We start from the raw sequence: 16,039 nt of genomic DNA on the forward strand, positions 1-16,039 counted from the left end.
AACCGATGCACCTATGGGCCTAAATTTACGATTTGTATGCTCTGCAAAAGCTTTTCAAGCTGAAAATAAACTTAAATTTTCCAATATAGATTATGTTCAGCACAACCAACCAAAGTTTTGTTTAGTAGATGTTGAGTAGGCTCAGCATACATTGGGCTCATGTTGGTTTCCAGTTGATTCAACAAGAACTCAGCAAGGCGTCAACTGAAGCTCAAAAGTAATTTCTGTAAGCGTAGCGGTACTTGCACACAAGCAGTATGTGATGGATTGTTCCGCGAGATACCCGCCGAGGCCAGGTGCCGGGTTCTCGTCGGCTTCAGTTCCGGGAAACCTACAGCAATTTACCACTCCGGTGAATTGATCCTCGTGTGAGACACGAAATAAAATTTCTGAATCTGCTTGACCGAAGTTTTATTTCTCAATTTCAAGCGTTCGTAGACAATTCTTGCGTGCTTGCGCATCGCAGCGTTGTCAGTGCGAAATCTTTCCAAAGATCGTCAAGAGCTTATGCAAAAAAAAAAAAAAAAGGCTGCAGCCAGGACTGTGTGCCTTGCAAAGAAGAAACCGGAAAAAGAGAACAGTGACTCGGCAACGAGTCAAGCGCTTCTTGTATCGACCAGTGCGCTATCTCACATGATCTCCTGACTTCAAAGCACGCAACGCAAATTTAATCCTCTCGCTGTGACCGCCGCTGGAACCAAAGTAGATACTACGAAAACCCCCGATCGGCTTAAACTGCGCCGCCTAATTTATTAAACTTGCTATCCGCGAAAGTTCTCGGCTCATTTAACTGTACTATAATGAAAACTCGACTTTAGTCTAGCGAGGACAGGGGACCACTGCGAGTTAATTCTAGCAGTAATTTTTTACGAGGGACTACCGCGGCTCCGGCTCATGCATAATGTTTGCAGTCGGTGGACCCATTCAGTGTAGCTGAAACCCGAAGATTTACTCGCTTCCTAAGCCCACACATACACTCATCATTCGCCCAAACCGCCGCTTTAACGACACTGGAAGCGCTAGGTTGAAACACTTTACTCAGAATCTCTCGCCATATATATGCTCCGAATGAATAACGGAATAGTTGCCGGGAAACGTGTAATAATTTATTGGCACAGGATATATTCAAGAAATGAACAGAGCTAGGCGTGTCTCTTCGCCCAAATTAGGAAATAAATTCGTAAAGCTAAATTTACCCCCACAGTGAACACATAATCTTCCAGCACACGTCTTTTTTTAACGATATTTTTTTTTGTCTCTTAACGCCTTTTCGTCGACGCGGCTTATTACGTGCTTAGTAGGCGTTGCTTGTTGTGCTGCACTAAGGCGCAGCGGGCAGGCATGGACACAGCCGTACACATGCAGCGCTGCTGCGCACCCGTAGTACGTGGAGGTTGTCTAGCCTGGAAAGGAGTAACCATACAGGTTGCGAATCGAAAGGCTGGCTCTCACATTATTAGTTATCGTGACCTTTAATACGAACAAAAGATATAAGGACACTCAGTGCGAATAAGGTTTCTTATTTGCGATGATTTCTACATTCTGAGTTGAACTTGATATCAGAAGTTTTTTTCATGTGAATAGTTTTATGAAACATGAGAAGGAACTGCTATTTAAGATAGGCCTCATGGCCGGATTAGGGATTCAGCCGCTTTTTAAGAACTATCCCCAAGTGGTACCACGCTAAGGAAGCTTGCGCGGCAGCTATGGGCTCGTGAAATCTTACAATAAATGAAAAAAATTGCGTTCGTAATCTCTTTCCCGTTCAAAAATGCTTTTGTCCAGAATTGTCGGGTACGGCGTATGCATCAACCTGGCTCGTCAGAATCGCCACAGTTTTCGAGCACGCGTGCGCGCGTGCGTCCCTTGTTGCCCGTACTGTTTCTGCACACTTCTGGTTTAAGCACGGTCCCAAGCGCTGTGCGCCTTTAGTAAAGTCTACAACGTGATACCGGGTGTGTCACCTAAGATGTTGTGCAATTTTTAAAAATAGGCTTTCTGAGTTAGAGGAGCACTTTTCTCTGCATAGCATCGTCAGTGGTGTCGCGCATCGGAATACGGCTAACAGTTGGCCGGTTAACCAATATATTGGCTAGTCAACTTATTTTTTTAGAGCCCACCGTAAGCAATATCCATATTAGTTTTCAGAATTTCGAAAACGCAGTTACCCTTGGCGCTATGACCCAACAAATTTTGGCTATTTCGACCAGTTTCATGCACTGGAGGGGTTGCATTGCCTGCAAGCTCATATATAAAGCGCATATATTTTGGTGCGAATTAACTAAAATTTATTGAGAAGCGCTGGGGCTGAAGTGGCTTGCGAAATTGAGTGAGTGAATGAATGAGTGAGTGAATGAGTGAGTGAGTGATTGAGTGAGTGAATGAGTGAGTGAATGAGTGAGTGAATGAGTGAGTGAATGAGTGCTTGCACTGCAAGCGAACCAGCATTGCGAGTTTTTATTTGCTGCTGGATTATTCGCAGTACCGCCAGACACGTGAAAAGTATCGCGCTATCAAAATTATTCAAATCGTGTCACTCTGAAGTGTAAAGGCTCTTGACAAGACGGGAAAAGCTAGCGTTTCAAGCAGGAGCCAACATCCTCTTGTTTTGAGTTACGCAAAAAAAAAAAAAAAAACAGAACGCGGCAACGAAAGTCAGAAAAGAGCTCTAAATGTAGAGCGAGCGCGCAGCTGACGTTCACCACTTACTAGAGTGAGCTGAGTCGGGGGTTTTCTGGTGGCCGAGTCACGGCCGAAGCCGTTGGCTCGGAGCAGCTCCGCCAAGTCTCCGTACGTCATGAACTCGAAGACCATCCACGGTATGGAGCCGGACTCTGTACGAAAACGTGAGAAGTAGGCGCAAGCGTAAGTCTCTTCACCAACGTGCCGCATCACTCAGCGAAAGAGTGGGTGACACCAGCAGCACGCACAGGCAAAAGCAAGGCCACAGAGAAGCTGAGGCAACTTCTGAGCAGCAAGTAAATCAGCGCGTCACCCATAGTGTCGACTTCTTTACGCGGGATTTGACAGCATCTGGAGGCTGCCATGTGCTGACACCCTGCTGACAGAGAAAATTAAATAAAGCTTGAGGAGGCCTCTACTTATCGACGACAGTCTTTAAATAAAGAAGCTATTGCATTTTCTATTTCTTTTTGTTTTCTGAATTGTTGGAGAAAGCGCTTAGGTTGTTACTTGAAAGGAGGAGTTGATGGTGAGCTAATCCCCTGCAATTTACCTTTACGACGGAAGTTTATCACACAACTCGTTACGTTTTCTTTGCAGGCAGTGAACAGAGATGAACGTGCGCTCTCAAAGCGGGACATAAATTGGGGAATAAAGAGACACCAAGACTGCTGCAACACGCGGGTCGTGGGCAGAGACTAAGGGCGGGCTCTCTTCCGCCGTTTTTCACTCGTGACACTCCCGCTGACAGCGACGTTCAAAGAATAACGCTCGGTTGTTATTTTTTACTTTTCTGCGGCGAGCACTGGGTGCGAGGTCGGCTGTGCCTATCTATTATAGAGCCCCGCTGTTGTCTTAACGGCTGTCTTTTTACAGAAAATGAGGGAGCAAGAGCATGACAGCTCGCCTGGGAGAATATCACAGGGGCAACCCTACCGAGCAAGTGTACCGGGATGTTTTCCAATTACACGCTTCACTGGATTTGATGAACGATCCTTGAGCCGTTTTAGTTCGTACAGAGATCGGGAGATATCGGCTGAAAGAACAGAAAAATATCGACGCAGTTTTTGAGGAAGTTGTGAGTTGCTAAATAGAATAGACAGATCAATTCTGTCATCATGAGAAAAATTACATGTTGCGCTGCTTTTGCTCCCACCGCCATAGCACTTATCGAGAGGGTTTATAAGCGCTCACGGTGTACCATCTGATTGCGTAATTAGTAAGTAAGAGCCGCGGGAACTTCAGGCGGAGGCTGCCTGCAGACATTGTTCTATTTATTTATTTACTGTCAGGATATAGATAGCTGTGAAGGTCCTTGAGTCGGCCAATGGCCGCAGCCGCACAGTAGAAGGACGTCACGCTATTGCGTGGAATTTCATGGCACTACACATTCGAGTCTGATGCGAAAAAAAAATGGCGTCTGCATGCTCGGTGACGTTTTAGTACGTTTCGAACTATGATGTATTCAAAACAAGGCTGCCTCCGAGGAAGTACCGTAGATAACACTGGCACAATAATTCTCGGAATGGCAATATTGTACAGTCATCTCGCGCAGCCTGTTAACCTCAGCAGTTTACGTACAGCAGACTTTTGGGGGTGCAATGTTCAAGATCCTCAAAGGTCCTATGATCGTTGCCCTCGTATAAGAGTGAAAGTTGCACGCACTTATCCGATTTCAACCAGATGGGAGAGCACTCTTCCGACGCAAGAGCAATTTGGTCGTGTAAGCGATTACCTTGCCCCGTGTATTTAGCCTCACTCTTGTAGTCTTAATCTGCATTGCGAAACGTCTTTATTAGAGCGCCGCACGTTTCCTCTCGGCGGTGCAAAAAAGTATGGCGCCCAGCAAGTAAATGCAAGTAAGCGCCGGAGGAAGAAGTGGGAACGTCAGAGCTGTTAGGGTTAGGGTTTGTCAGGGGCTTCTTAGAGCACACAGCTGTCCATCCAGTGCCATGCAACATTTGCCCGGAGCGCAACCATTCCGTGCAGCCTGGTCTGCGCGAAAAGCGAAGAGCGACCTTCTGTTCCGCCCTCTTTGGATGTAACATCGCAGTCAACTTCAGGCTTTTCTTTTTCAACCACTCCTTCTCCCACCGCGGGCCACTACGACGTTTCACCAAATCCTTGCAACGCAGTGGAAGCGGCAGCTGGTTTCAACCAATCAGGTGCCCGGACCGCAATTCTACTGCCAGGTTAAAGCGGCTCCTCATTGGCCTAGAGCCTGTCCGGTGGCCAGTCACGACAGTTAACGGTGCAACGTCCGAAAGGACGCCAAATCACGATTGGCACGGATACGCGGACCATCTTGCGAACTCCGTACTTGGTCCGCTTGCGTCGGCTCTGGCTTATACAGACTGCACGGTTTTGTAGGTGCCCAGCGCAGGCACTCCTCTCCAATTTACCTTCCTCTGCGCTCGAACAGAACGAAGCAGATCTCGCCAGAGGGTACGCAACCATTTGAGGCCGACACGTTGTGCGCGCCGCAGGCATGGGCTTAGTTACTTCTTGTCCGACGGCCCTCATTTTTTTCCCCTTTCTTTATTCCCTGGTGGCTTCTGCCTTCCCTGTCGCTGAATGGTATTCCATGCTTCACTGAGAGCTCCCATGCGGGCTGTTTGCCCGCAAAGGTTATTTAGTGTTTTTCCTTGGGAGGGCAAAAAAAAAAAAAAAACGAACGGAAAAGAAACTGCGTGCAATCCAAAGGCACAGGATTAGCTTATAAAATTACGTAACTCGAAAAACAGAGCGCCGAGGAGAGTTGGCGAAAAGGAAGAGTTCGTTAGGGCGAATTAGCCCGACATAGCAGCGCGCAGGGAAACGCCAGCTGCTTCTCGGGGGAAGAGGGGGGGGGGGGAGGAATGGCGCGGGGGTGGCGTAAAAAAAGCAGGCAAGCTTTGGGCTACTGTCAAGGAGAAAGGAAATGTCAGTCGCTCTGTAACAACAACAAAAAAACTTCCAAGGAAAGACAATCGCAAAAATGCAAAAAACAAAAAAAAAAATATCCCTGGCCTGCTTTTCATTTGTCTCTCGGTCCTCTTTTCCCCGCTGGCTCTAAGCACACTTCCGCGCATACGAAGACAACACGGAGACTACGCTTGGGCAAATCAGCGTTTCTTCACTGCTAAGGCGCCACGCAAAGTTCTCGCGTCCTTTCTTCTGCGATTTTTTCTTTCTGCCTTGCGCACTTTCGAGCCAAGTTTGCTTAGCCCCGGCGCCGGCCTCTGGGGTGTCGTGCAAAGCTTCTTGGTGCGGCCGCCCCATCAAATCCTTTTTTCGTACCCCGCCCCCTCCTTTTTTTTTTGTCCGTTTCTTCCACGGGAGGTCTTTACGCCCCGAGCCTGCGAGAAGCTAATAACTAGGCGCCTAATGTGACATATCCGACGCGTGTCCTAATTGGGCGCCCGTTAAATTCGCGTTACTTCCGGGTATGAGCATTATGCCCGATAATCGCGACAAAGATAGTCGCTGAGACGTCTTGCTTGTGGACAGCACTCCGCCTGGAGAAAATTTTACTTTCTGCTAGGCGGCGGATCGTGCTCTTGTATCCAGTGGAAAGAAAAAACGAAAAGAATCCGTCAAATGCGCGGCAGTGACGTCGGCGGTCTTTGAAACAGGGTGTAGCAACGCGTTCAAATGAAATTCTTTTCGGCCTTTAGCTCTAGACGGATCACACTGCTCGTTAGGCACACGCTTTCGCGTAGGCGTGTTGCTCAAAAATTAGAGATCACTGCGGCACTCGTCGCCTTTCTTTGCCTCTGTTTGTCATTTTCTTTTTGTTTGTTAATTAATTTAACTACTGAATTAGCGCAATTATCTTATGGTTTAATTAAAGTTCGATTTATTTGCTCTGACTATACCTTCTTTGATTTCAATCAACCATTTAGGTTTTCCAAATTTGGCGCCGTGGTTACTTTTCCGTCCACTTACTATATCCCCGTTCAGAATATTCAACCGTCCAGTGGTTATTGCTGATAATTAATTAATCTATGCCAATGAAACTTTATGTTCAATTAATTATCATTCATCAAATATATTTAAATTCATTTCAAACTTTATTCTCACTCCTTTGCCTATTTTTTCACTATTTTGCCGTCCACGGCTGTTTTCCCGTCCACCCACTTTATCGTCGCCCGCGATATTTAGACGTTTTTCGACATTTCTGGCTGTAATTAACGAACTAATCATCCTATCTACATAATTTCTTTTCGCAGCATTCTCACATCATCCTCTTTCGATTACAACCACTCGTTTGATGGTATCTCTTTTGAGAACGTCACAACTGCTGCGGACACGTTTTGGTGACACGACCCCGGCGACACAGCCCAGAAATGCTTTAGCATTAATAACTCAGCTAAATATATCACCTCGCACAGGGTGTTCTGTTCAGACTGCAATAAACCTGCCTGCATGTTCCTTGCTCGCCCACTGCGCTCGGCTTTGGTCCATTTCTCAATTGGAGTCATACATTTTACCATTTCACTAAAAATTATAAATTTCGACAAGTTGTATGAGTTTAAGTATTATCAACACTTCAGTGTGAAATACGCAAGGAAAGACACACTTTCAGAAAATTGTCAAACTTGCAGAAGAAAGACACACTTTCAGAAAATTGTCAAACTTGCAGAACACTTCTTTCCGCTCAATGAAGCGCACAGAACTTTGGCATGACCCAAGACCTCGCACGAATTATGGATTTCAGATGACGCAGTCTATAGCGTCCCACCCGTTTTAAATAAATACCACCTCACAAGAGAGAATCAGCGTGTACTTTCTAGAAATTACTTATATGCGCATTCTGCATATTTATTGTGAACATTTGCTTTTTTTTTGCTTCATTTTGTTTCATGATGTGGTATGTTTAAATCTTCTGTGCATTTTTTAACAAACTAGTATCGCACTTTTGATATAATTATGTCTTTATGTACTGCCTACCTCTGCCAATGTGTCCGCTGCCGGGTACTGGGAGGTGGGGCCAGTAGAGCTATATACATGTGGCTTTTTTTCCCACCTTCCCAACCACATCTCATGTGCAAATTTCTTTGTACTAAAATAAATCAACTGCAACTTCTCATCACCGTCTTTACGCCGTTTCATACCTGCGTGCTGATCTTTTTTTTTTTCGGTTAACTTTTTCATCGTGTCAAAATTCTGTGATGCAGCCACCTGGCGTACTTGCTAGAAAACGTGATTGAAAGCACATTCGAGCTTATCGCCAGCCCTCCGGTCTGCTGGGGCAGTAACGTATCGCAGATTAGTGTAAAGCGCGCTGAAGTGCCGTGAGAAAGTGAAGAGAACGGAGTCAATGAAAGAGAGGTACAGAGAGAAAGAGAAAAAAGAAGCCCAGCTAATATCTGCAATGGCACGATACTTCCTGTCACTGGTGGCGCGATCTTTCGAGCCTATAGCGGTCGCAGTAAAGCATTCGCTTCATCACGCTGCAGGCGCCGCGGGAAGGGGCGAAGCGAATGCGGACCGGCTGGAAAGTAGAGAGGGAAAATCACTCCCGTCTTCGCAGGTTGTAAAAACTCGCTTGGCGTGCCCAGGAGGTTTCCTTGGAAATCCCGTTGAAGTCGTAAACGGCTCGCGCGGGCAGGCGTTTTGAGAAGTTTACAGTCGGCCGCTTTGCTCATATAAACACAGACTTGGAGTTGTAAACAAGACCTCAGTACGCTCCCGCGTCTTTCGAGCGACGACAGGAGACTCGGTGAGAACCGGTCCACAGTTAAGTTTGAAACGTACGGCGAAAGGTAGCCCTGCGCACAGAGTGTGTTATTGTTCTTTTTGCTACCTTAAATACGATGTGCTAGTAAGACAGCTGATATTTTACCGCGCACTGCAAGCCTTGACTACCTGGTTTTCAGGTTAAGCATTAAACTCCTCTCAGTCCTCGCACTTACCAAGCTCATTGCGCGAGGGTAGCATGAAGCTGTCAATGTGCGGTAATCAATATTAGAACGGGCAGACAGCCACCCTTAAAGAAGCACGGATGGAGTATATCACTTTAAACGAAATAATGCTGCAAGTTTGCAGAGCGTGTTCGGAGAGCAAAGTCGACACGAGGAACACAGACATAAATCGCTGACATTGGCGATGGCAAACGAACTGCACTTCGAAGCCGATACTTATTGCAGCCATGCTTTTATATGACTGTTTACTTGTCCCAGCGCAACGCAAGAATCACACTCCAAAACCTAGAGAACTCTGCTGTAAAAAGCCAAGAAGCTATTTCGTTCATAATAGATGAAGCCTGCAGTTCTTAGAGAGGAAAGTACAAAGCTGAAGTTCACTGGCTTGTAGGTACGGTCTGTACAATTTGTCAGGCTCGTTGCTCGTGCGACAGTTGGCTCTAGCTGGATTCTGTTCGGTAGCAAGCAGAAATATGACGTGCAACGTATAAAACCACCGAACGCGCACTGCAGGCCTGTGATGTCGGCCATGTTTGCTTATTACCCAAGAAAACAAAGACGATTGGATGCGGCGCAGCTCAAATTTCACGATTTATCGATTGAACGCTTTTTCCCTAGAACCTGGAGGACACGAACACTTTCCCTGCCGCTTCGTACATTGCCCCGTGACGCTTGGAAGCCCATTCAGCCGTGAGCGTTCGGTGTTCTCGGGGAGGAGGCGTCGCTCACCTTTAAAGACGACGCCGAGCAGCTTGAGGATGTTCTCGTGCTTGAAGCTGGACATGATCTGCACCTCCCGCTCGAAGTCTGCCTGCGCCTCGTTGGACACGCTCTCCTTGAGCACTTTCACGGCCACGTCCTCCTCGCTGCCGTCAGGGTGCGTGTACACCGCTGCGTGAACCATGGCACGCGCAGCTGAACGTCCACCGCCTCGGGTGCGCAGCTTAGCCACGGCTTGTGCGCGAGGCGGCCGGGCCGTTTACGGTCGAAGACAGTGACCAAGAGGTTCCCGGGTTCTCACAAACGTGGCGCGGCGAGTCTTTCCTCTCGGTATGCCCAGTGAACATGAGGATCCATAGCGCACAATATTCAAGGGACACAGCACGAGCGCTAAACTTCCACTGAAAGATCTTTATTTGGCGCTGACAGCCGTATAAAGATCACGTATGGTACAGGTATAGACGACTAACAAAAATTATGTCGTCAATGTCATTATGTGTCAAGGAATGAGAGCAAAAAGCACAATAAAAACCACCAATCAGTGAGCACGTTTCACTCTAACGCCCGCTGCCTTGAATATAAGAAAGCTATGTCTTTGCTTGTTAATGACACCGAAGGATCACTGACACAATTTTCCAATCCCTCTTTTTCAGTCGCCGCGGCTTCGATTATCTCCCTCGCTTTTTTTATTGCTATTTTTTCCTAACACTGAACCCTACCAGAACTTAGGCGCGCACTTGTGACCACGGCAGTGACGAGCCGAATTACCTGGCCCCTCATCTCTGACGTTTCTGTGGTGCTCGCTGAGTCGCTTATTCAGGCACCGGCCTGTCTGTCCGACATACAACTTGCCACAAGAAAGCGGAAACCTATATACAACGTTGTCGGTGCAAGTTACAAGAGGGTTCTGATGCCGTACAGAGCAGGCCTTCCTATCCTGCTCGTCCGGACATGTGTCCTTACATATGCGGGACAATTTTTCTGGGGCTGACTTGCAAATTTTAACTCCAATTTTCTCTCCAATCTTTTTGAGGCCGTGGGAAAGCCTGTGAATATAAGGCATTACTTCAATTTTGTTGGGAAATTTTTCTTTATCTGTCAACCTTGTGTTTTTTCTTCGTCTGCGCATGCTTTCTGTTACTGCTACTACGAGGTACCTCGGGTAACCCGCTTCCTGAAGGGGATCAACCTGATTACTGAAACTTGTCATTAGGCAGGTGCATGACTTATTGACTGCATTAGACAGGCATGTTTTTACTACTCCTCTCTTAATCAACTTCGTATGTACCGCGGTAAAAGGTAAGAGTGTCTTCTTCCCTCTAGGCTCATACATCTAGCAAACTCGACTCGAAGAAACTAGTTTTAAATCAAGAAAACGGATCATACCCTCCACGCAAAGCTAGAGAGTAATTGACAGTGGCTCATGACACTTCGCAATGGTAGATATTGTGCTTTCTGCTACATGAAGAAGGCTTCCACTGCTCTTCCGAAGAAGAACCAAGTAATCATCTACAAAACGGACCGTTTTTATCAGCACTTAGCTGTCTAGATTACTCTGGATCCTCCTATCTGCGCTTGCAGGAAACAAGTCACTAAGTGCAGGCGCTGTGCACGAGCCAATACACACTCCCTTTTTTTTGCAGGTAGACTTTCCCATTCCACTTAACAAAGGTTGACGAGACGTACAAGGACATTAAATTCAAGGAACCATCAACTGAAATACCAGCTTCACTTTGAAACAATACGGCGCCAAATTTATGAATACAGTCTTCAATGCATTCTACAAGCTGCTGATGAGGCAAAGAGTAGTAAAGGTTCTTTATATCTATTGAAAGAAATTCTACATCTGCACCATGAAGGCTTCTCAGGTAGTCAACTTGTTCTGAGCTTCTGATTAAAAATGGGTTGTCAGGTTTCAACAGCTATAGCTTAGTTTGCAAAAACAGGCCGTAGTTTGCAAAAACAGGCCGACTTCCTTCTGCCACGAATCACGTTCAGTGACGATGACCCTAAAAGGCGCCTCTGGCTTGTGGGTCTTGACAAAAAAAAAAAATCTCGAGTGCATTTTTTTCCCGAATTCGTGATTGCGAGCAAAAGCCTGGATAAATCCAGCTGCTTACACAACTTCTTCGCTTGCGCTTTTGCCTTCTGCACTAAGAAGAGTTGGTGCCGATTAAACACTGAATTAACTGCGTCGTGGGCTTTCTTTCGATAAAAATCTCGTCGATACAAATCATCTACCTTTGTTAAGTGGAATGGGGAAGTCTACCTGCAAAAAAAAAGGGAGTGTGTATTGGTTCGAGCATAGCGCCTGCCCTTAGTGACTTGTCTCTTGCGAGCGCAGATAGGAGGATCCAGAGTAATCTAGACAGTAAAGTGGTGATAAAAACGGTCCGTTTTGTAGATGATTATTTGGTTGTCCTTCGGAAAAGCAGCGGAAGCCGTCTTCAGGTAGCAGAAAGCACAATATCTACCTTTGCGAAGTGTCTTGAGCCACTGTCAATTACTCACGAGCTTCCTGTTGAGGGTATGATTCATTTTCTTGATATACGTAAAAATAGTTTCTTCGAGTCGAGTTTGCTGGATGTGTGAGCCTAGAGGGAATAAGGCTCCCTTACCGTTTACCTCGGCACATACGAAGTTGATTAAGAGAGGAGTAGTAAAAACATGCCTGTCTAACGCAGTCAATAAGTCATGCACCTGCCTAATGACAAGTTTCAGTAATCAGGTTGATCCCCTTCAGGAAGCGGGTTACCCGAGGTACCTCGTAGTAGCAGTAACAGAACGCATGCGCATACAAAGAAAAAACACAAGGTTGACAGATAAAGAAGAATGTCCCAACAAAATTGAAGTAATGCCTTATATTCACAGGTTTTCCCACGGCCTCAAAAAGACTGGAGAGAAAATTGGATTTAAAATTTGCATGTCAGCCCCAGAAAAATTGTCCCGCATGTGTAAGGACACATGTCCGGACGAGCAGGATTGGAAGGCCTGCTCTGTACGGCATCAGAACCCTCTTGTAACTTGCACCGACAACGTTGTATACAGGTTGCCGCTTTCACGTGGCAAGCTGTATATTGGACAGACAGGCCGGTGCCTGAATAAGCGACTCAGCGAGCACCACAGAAACGTTAGAGATGAGGGGCCAGGTAATTTGGCTCGTCACTGCCGTGGTCACAAGTGCGCGCCTAAGTTCGGGGAGTGTTCAGTGTTAGGAAAAAAATAGCGATAAAAAAACGAGGGAGATAATCGAAGCCGCGGCGACTGAAAAAGAGGGATTGGAAAATTGTGTCAGTGATCCTTCGGTGTCGTTATAAAGAAAAGACTTAGCTTTCTCAGATTCAAGGCAGCGGGCGATGTGCGAAACGTGCTCACTGATTGGTGGTTTTTATTGTGCTTTTTGTTCTCATTCCTTGACGCATCATGAACTTGACAAAATAATCGTTGTTAGTCGTCTATACCTGTACCATACGTGATATTTAAAAGGCTGTCAGCGCCAAATAAAGATCGTTCAGCGAAAGTTTAGCGTTCGTGTTGTGTCCCTTGAAAATTGTGCGCTATGGATCCTCATATTGACTACCCACTTGCCCGAACCCTGACCCTTCTAAGTTATACCCAGTGAGTGCACCGCGTTTAAAAGTGACACTACTCGCATCACGCACTAAAAAGATATTTTAACATCGTCTTTTCAGTTGGTGAGAGAAGACTCTCGTGCCCTGAATCCTGTGTCGTCTGTAGCAGTGGTTAAAAGATCGCTTTAAGCGCTCACAACAAAAATGTCCAAGTTGAGCAGTCTAGGAAGACGGCCATTTCTGGCGAGGAAAGGTGCGTACCCTTGTGCACCTTGCCGAAGCACCCCTCGCCGATCTCCTCGACGAAGTGGATGCAGTCGGCCGATATCTCGACGTCGTGCAACACCTTGCGCAGCGGCGTCTCGGGCGCCGACGAGTAGTAGGTGGGGTTGGTCACGTACTGCTGCATGCACTTGTGGAGAGAGCCCGCGGCCGCGCGCCGGGCGTCGGCCGCCCGCCGACGGTGGCGCCGCACCAGCACGGCAACCACGACACCAGCCAGCGCTAGGGTGCCCAGCACCGCCAGCAGGCCCGTGAGCAGCGGGGCCGGACCGCCGCCGCGGTCCCCTGCCGTCGCCGCCGGCCGCCAGGGCTCGGCCGAGCCGCCTCCGCCACCCGAGGACTCCTGCGTTACCGTGGGCCGCTGTACTACGCACACAACCTTTGACAAAAGCCTTGACCATGTACACAACCTTTAAACAGCCGCGCGACGAACGTCTTCGTCACCTTATAGACATTCAGAGCTTCACGGGAATGCCCCACTGTATACGGCGGAAAAAAAGCAAACGGTGCGGCCTGAAGATTTCCGCGGTGAACAACGGATGTACAGCCGCAGCTACTGCAGCCTTCAAAAGACGACGTTCTCTTGGATGCGCAACTACGTGTTCTGGACCCGAGCACCTTGCCTCAGACCCGCCCGTTGCTGTCTAATTTCGCATTTTTTGCTCGGATCACACCGCTGCAGTGCATTGCCCTATAGACTGACGCGCAATGTGCTAAAACCGGCGCTAAGGCAGATCTGACAAACGGGACTCACGCTGCGGTCCCTTTTGTAAAGTCTGCACCTGCGCTGCTTTTTTTTAACATCGAATGCCCACGCTATTATAGCTGCCGCGGCTGGCTGTAGCAAGGATACAGTCGCAGTGGATTCGAATAAGTTCGGACTGGGTAGACACGCTGCGAGACGCAGGCACGCGAAGGAGGAGGAATACACTCGGCTCAAATTCTGCAGAGGAGGTCAGTTGCAGCTGGCCTCGGAAGAAGAACAGGATTGGTTGGTTGGTTGGTTGGCCTCAAGTAGAATGGCACATACCCACTACGGGGGAGTGGCCAAGACACAGGCGGTGAACTGTTTGAATGATTAAGAGTTTTAGAGGTAAAGGAGTATTAATAGGGTATAGGCTGACAGATTGGACGACGCAACGAAAGGGGACCTGTTAGCAGGGAGATCGAAGATGGGAGGACGGCATTATGTGCAAATTTGAATGCAACATATGGAATGATTCAATTTTGTATTGACTGAAAGAGAGACAGAAAAAAAAAAAAATAATAATAATAATAATAATAATAATAATAATAATAATAATAATAATAATAATAATAATAAATTAAAAGTTTGAGAATCAGAAAAATGAAAACAAATAGAAAAAGGAAAAAAAAATAATATTAGCATGGGAGTCGCTGTGTTTCTAAAAGAAATTTTTGAACTGCACAGCGCGCACTCCTGTTGCTTCGTCCAAGCGAAGTAGCGCCAAAGGAAAGAACAACCTCAGAGGACACAGGCAGACCCAGCTGGTGAAACGGATTTTCTAATAGGCGCCTCCTCAAAGAAGAGAATCGGCGGCAGAACAGCAGGAAGTGATCCACTGTCTCAGGCTCGGCACAAAATGGACACAGTGTAGAAACCGCCAGACCAGATCTGTGAAGGTAGAAATTAAGCAGAGGAACTCGGCATCGCAAACGCGTGAAAGAGACCTCCAGTCTGCGCGAACTCCAGTCTTTGCTGCTCCAAGGGTGCAGAAGATGCTTGTATTCGGGGGATGAAGTAAGCGCCGAGGCTGAAAATTCCTGAAATATTGTGTAACTGCGAAACCTCACCGCAGCTGTATATGCGCAGGTTGGCAGGACAGCAATTATTGGGCCACAGAGAGAGGCCCTTGCTAATGAATCAGCAACCTCATTTAACTGAATGCCCACGTGACCCGGTACCCAAAGCAACCTCACCGAATTTAGATGAAGCGGGATCAGCTGCTTAAAGAGGCGTAATGCCCGAGACTCAGAGGGTGATGATAATGAAAAGCAAATAGATAGAGAGTCCGTCATAACCATGACTTTGGAAACGGCAGGATCTAATTTACGTAAGGCTAGAATGGCAGCTAATAATTCGGCCAGATAAATTGGAGTGAAGTCAGGGAGACGGAGAGAAAAGGACCATCCCAATGCAGGTGAAAAAATGCCCACACCTGCCTTTTCACGATCCTGCGAGGCATCGGTAGCAATGAGAATATGAAAAGGAAAGGATCTTAGGTGGTCCTGTAACAAACCGAGAAGGAGAGGAAAGGGCTGGAGCTTGGCATTCGATGGGAAAATGTTATCAAATGCAATCTCGACTGAAGGTGAGATGTTATGCAGTGGATGGATATCTGTGAGCTTAATGTTTAAGGGATCGAGGAGAGACTGCACGAAACATATCTGCGGAGTATGCAAACGAGACCAGGTGGCATTTAAAAAGACTGCGGGCTGACTAAGAAATATTACATTGGATGTGTGGAGAGGAGAGTCGTACAAATTTAAAAAGGTTTGGACTGTTAAAAGGCGAAATCTGGCTAATAAAGATGGAATTCGCGCCTCAAGGTGCAGGACAACATTAGCTACATACTTTGGAAGTCCCAAGCAGAGGCGCAACGCCTCACGCTCCAAGAGCACAAGCGGTCGAAGTTTATAGGCAGGAGCTCCTGAGAATAAAACACATCCGAACTCCAAAATTGGGCGGACATACATTTTATAGATCAGCAGAAGTGTGTGCCTTCTCATCCCTGACCTAGTGCTGCAAAGCCGACGCAGGATTCCAATGGTCCGAGCTCCTTTTAAAGAAACTTGCTCAATGTGAGGCCGCCAGGAAAGAGTAGAGTCATAGATCACTCCAAGAACAGGAGGTGA

At 47.1% G+C, this 16,039-nt stretch overlaps 1 protein-coding gene across 2 annotated transcripts in view; it reads right to left on the reverse strand.

The window, feature by feature from the left end:
• The window catches only part of LOC149349625 (high affinity nerve growth factor receptor-like), a 339,259-nt gene that overhangs the window by 19,320 nt on the left and 303,900 nt on the right, over positions 1 to 16,039 (reverse strand). For both annotated transcript variants that reach the window (XM_089578661.1, XM_089578662.1), the window contains exons 4-6: positions 13,142 to 13,505; positions 9,318 to 9,479; positions 2,710 to 2,834 (exon numbers count right to left, since the gene is read on the reverse strand). In XM_089578661.1, the coding sequence (XP_089434787.1) occupies positions 2,710 to 2,834; positions 9,318 to 9,479; positions 13,142 to 13,505 (651 nt within the window). The remainder of the gene's footprint in view (positions 1 to 2,709; positions 2,835 to 9,317; positions 9,480 to 13,141; positions 13,506 to 16,039) is intronic.

Source organism: Amblyomma mixtum, chromosome 3 (genome assembly GCF_055824585.1).
Source record: "Amblyomma mixtum isolate Tamu chromosome 3, ASM5582458v1, whole genome shotgun sequence".
Classification (NCBI taxonomy): Eukaryota; Metazoa; Arthropoda; class Arachnida; order Ixodida; family Ixodidae; genus Amblyomma; species Amblyomma mixtum.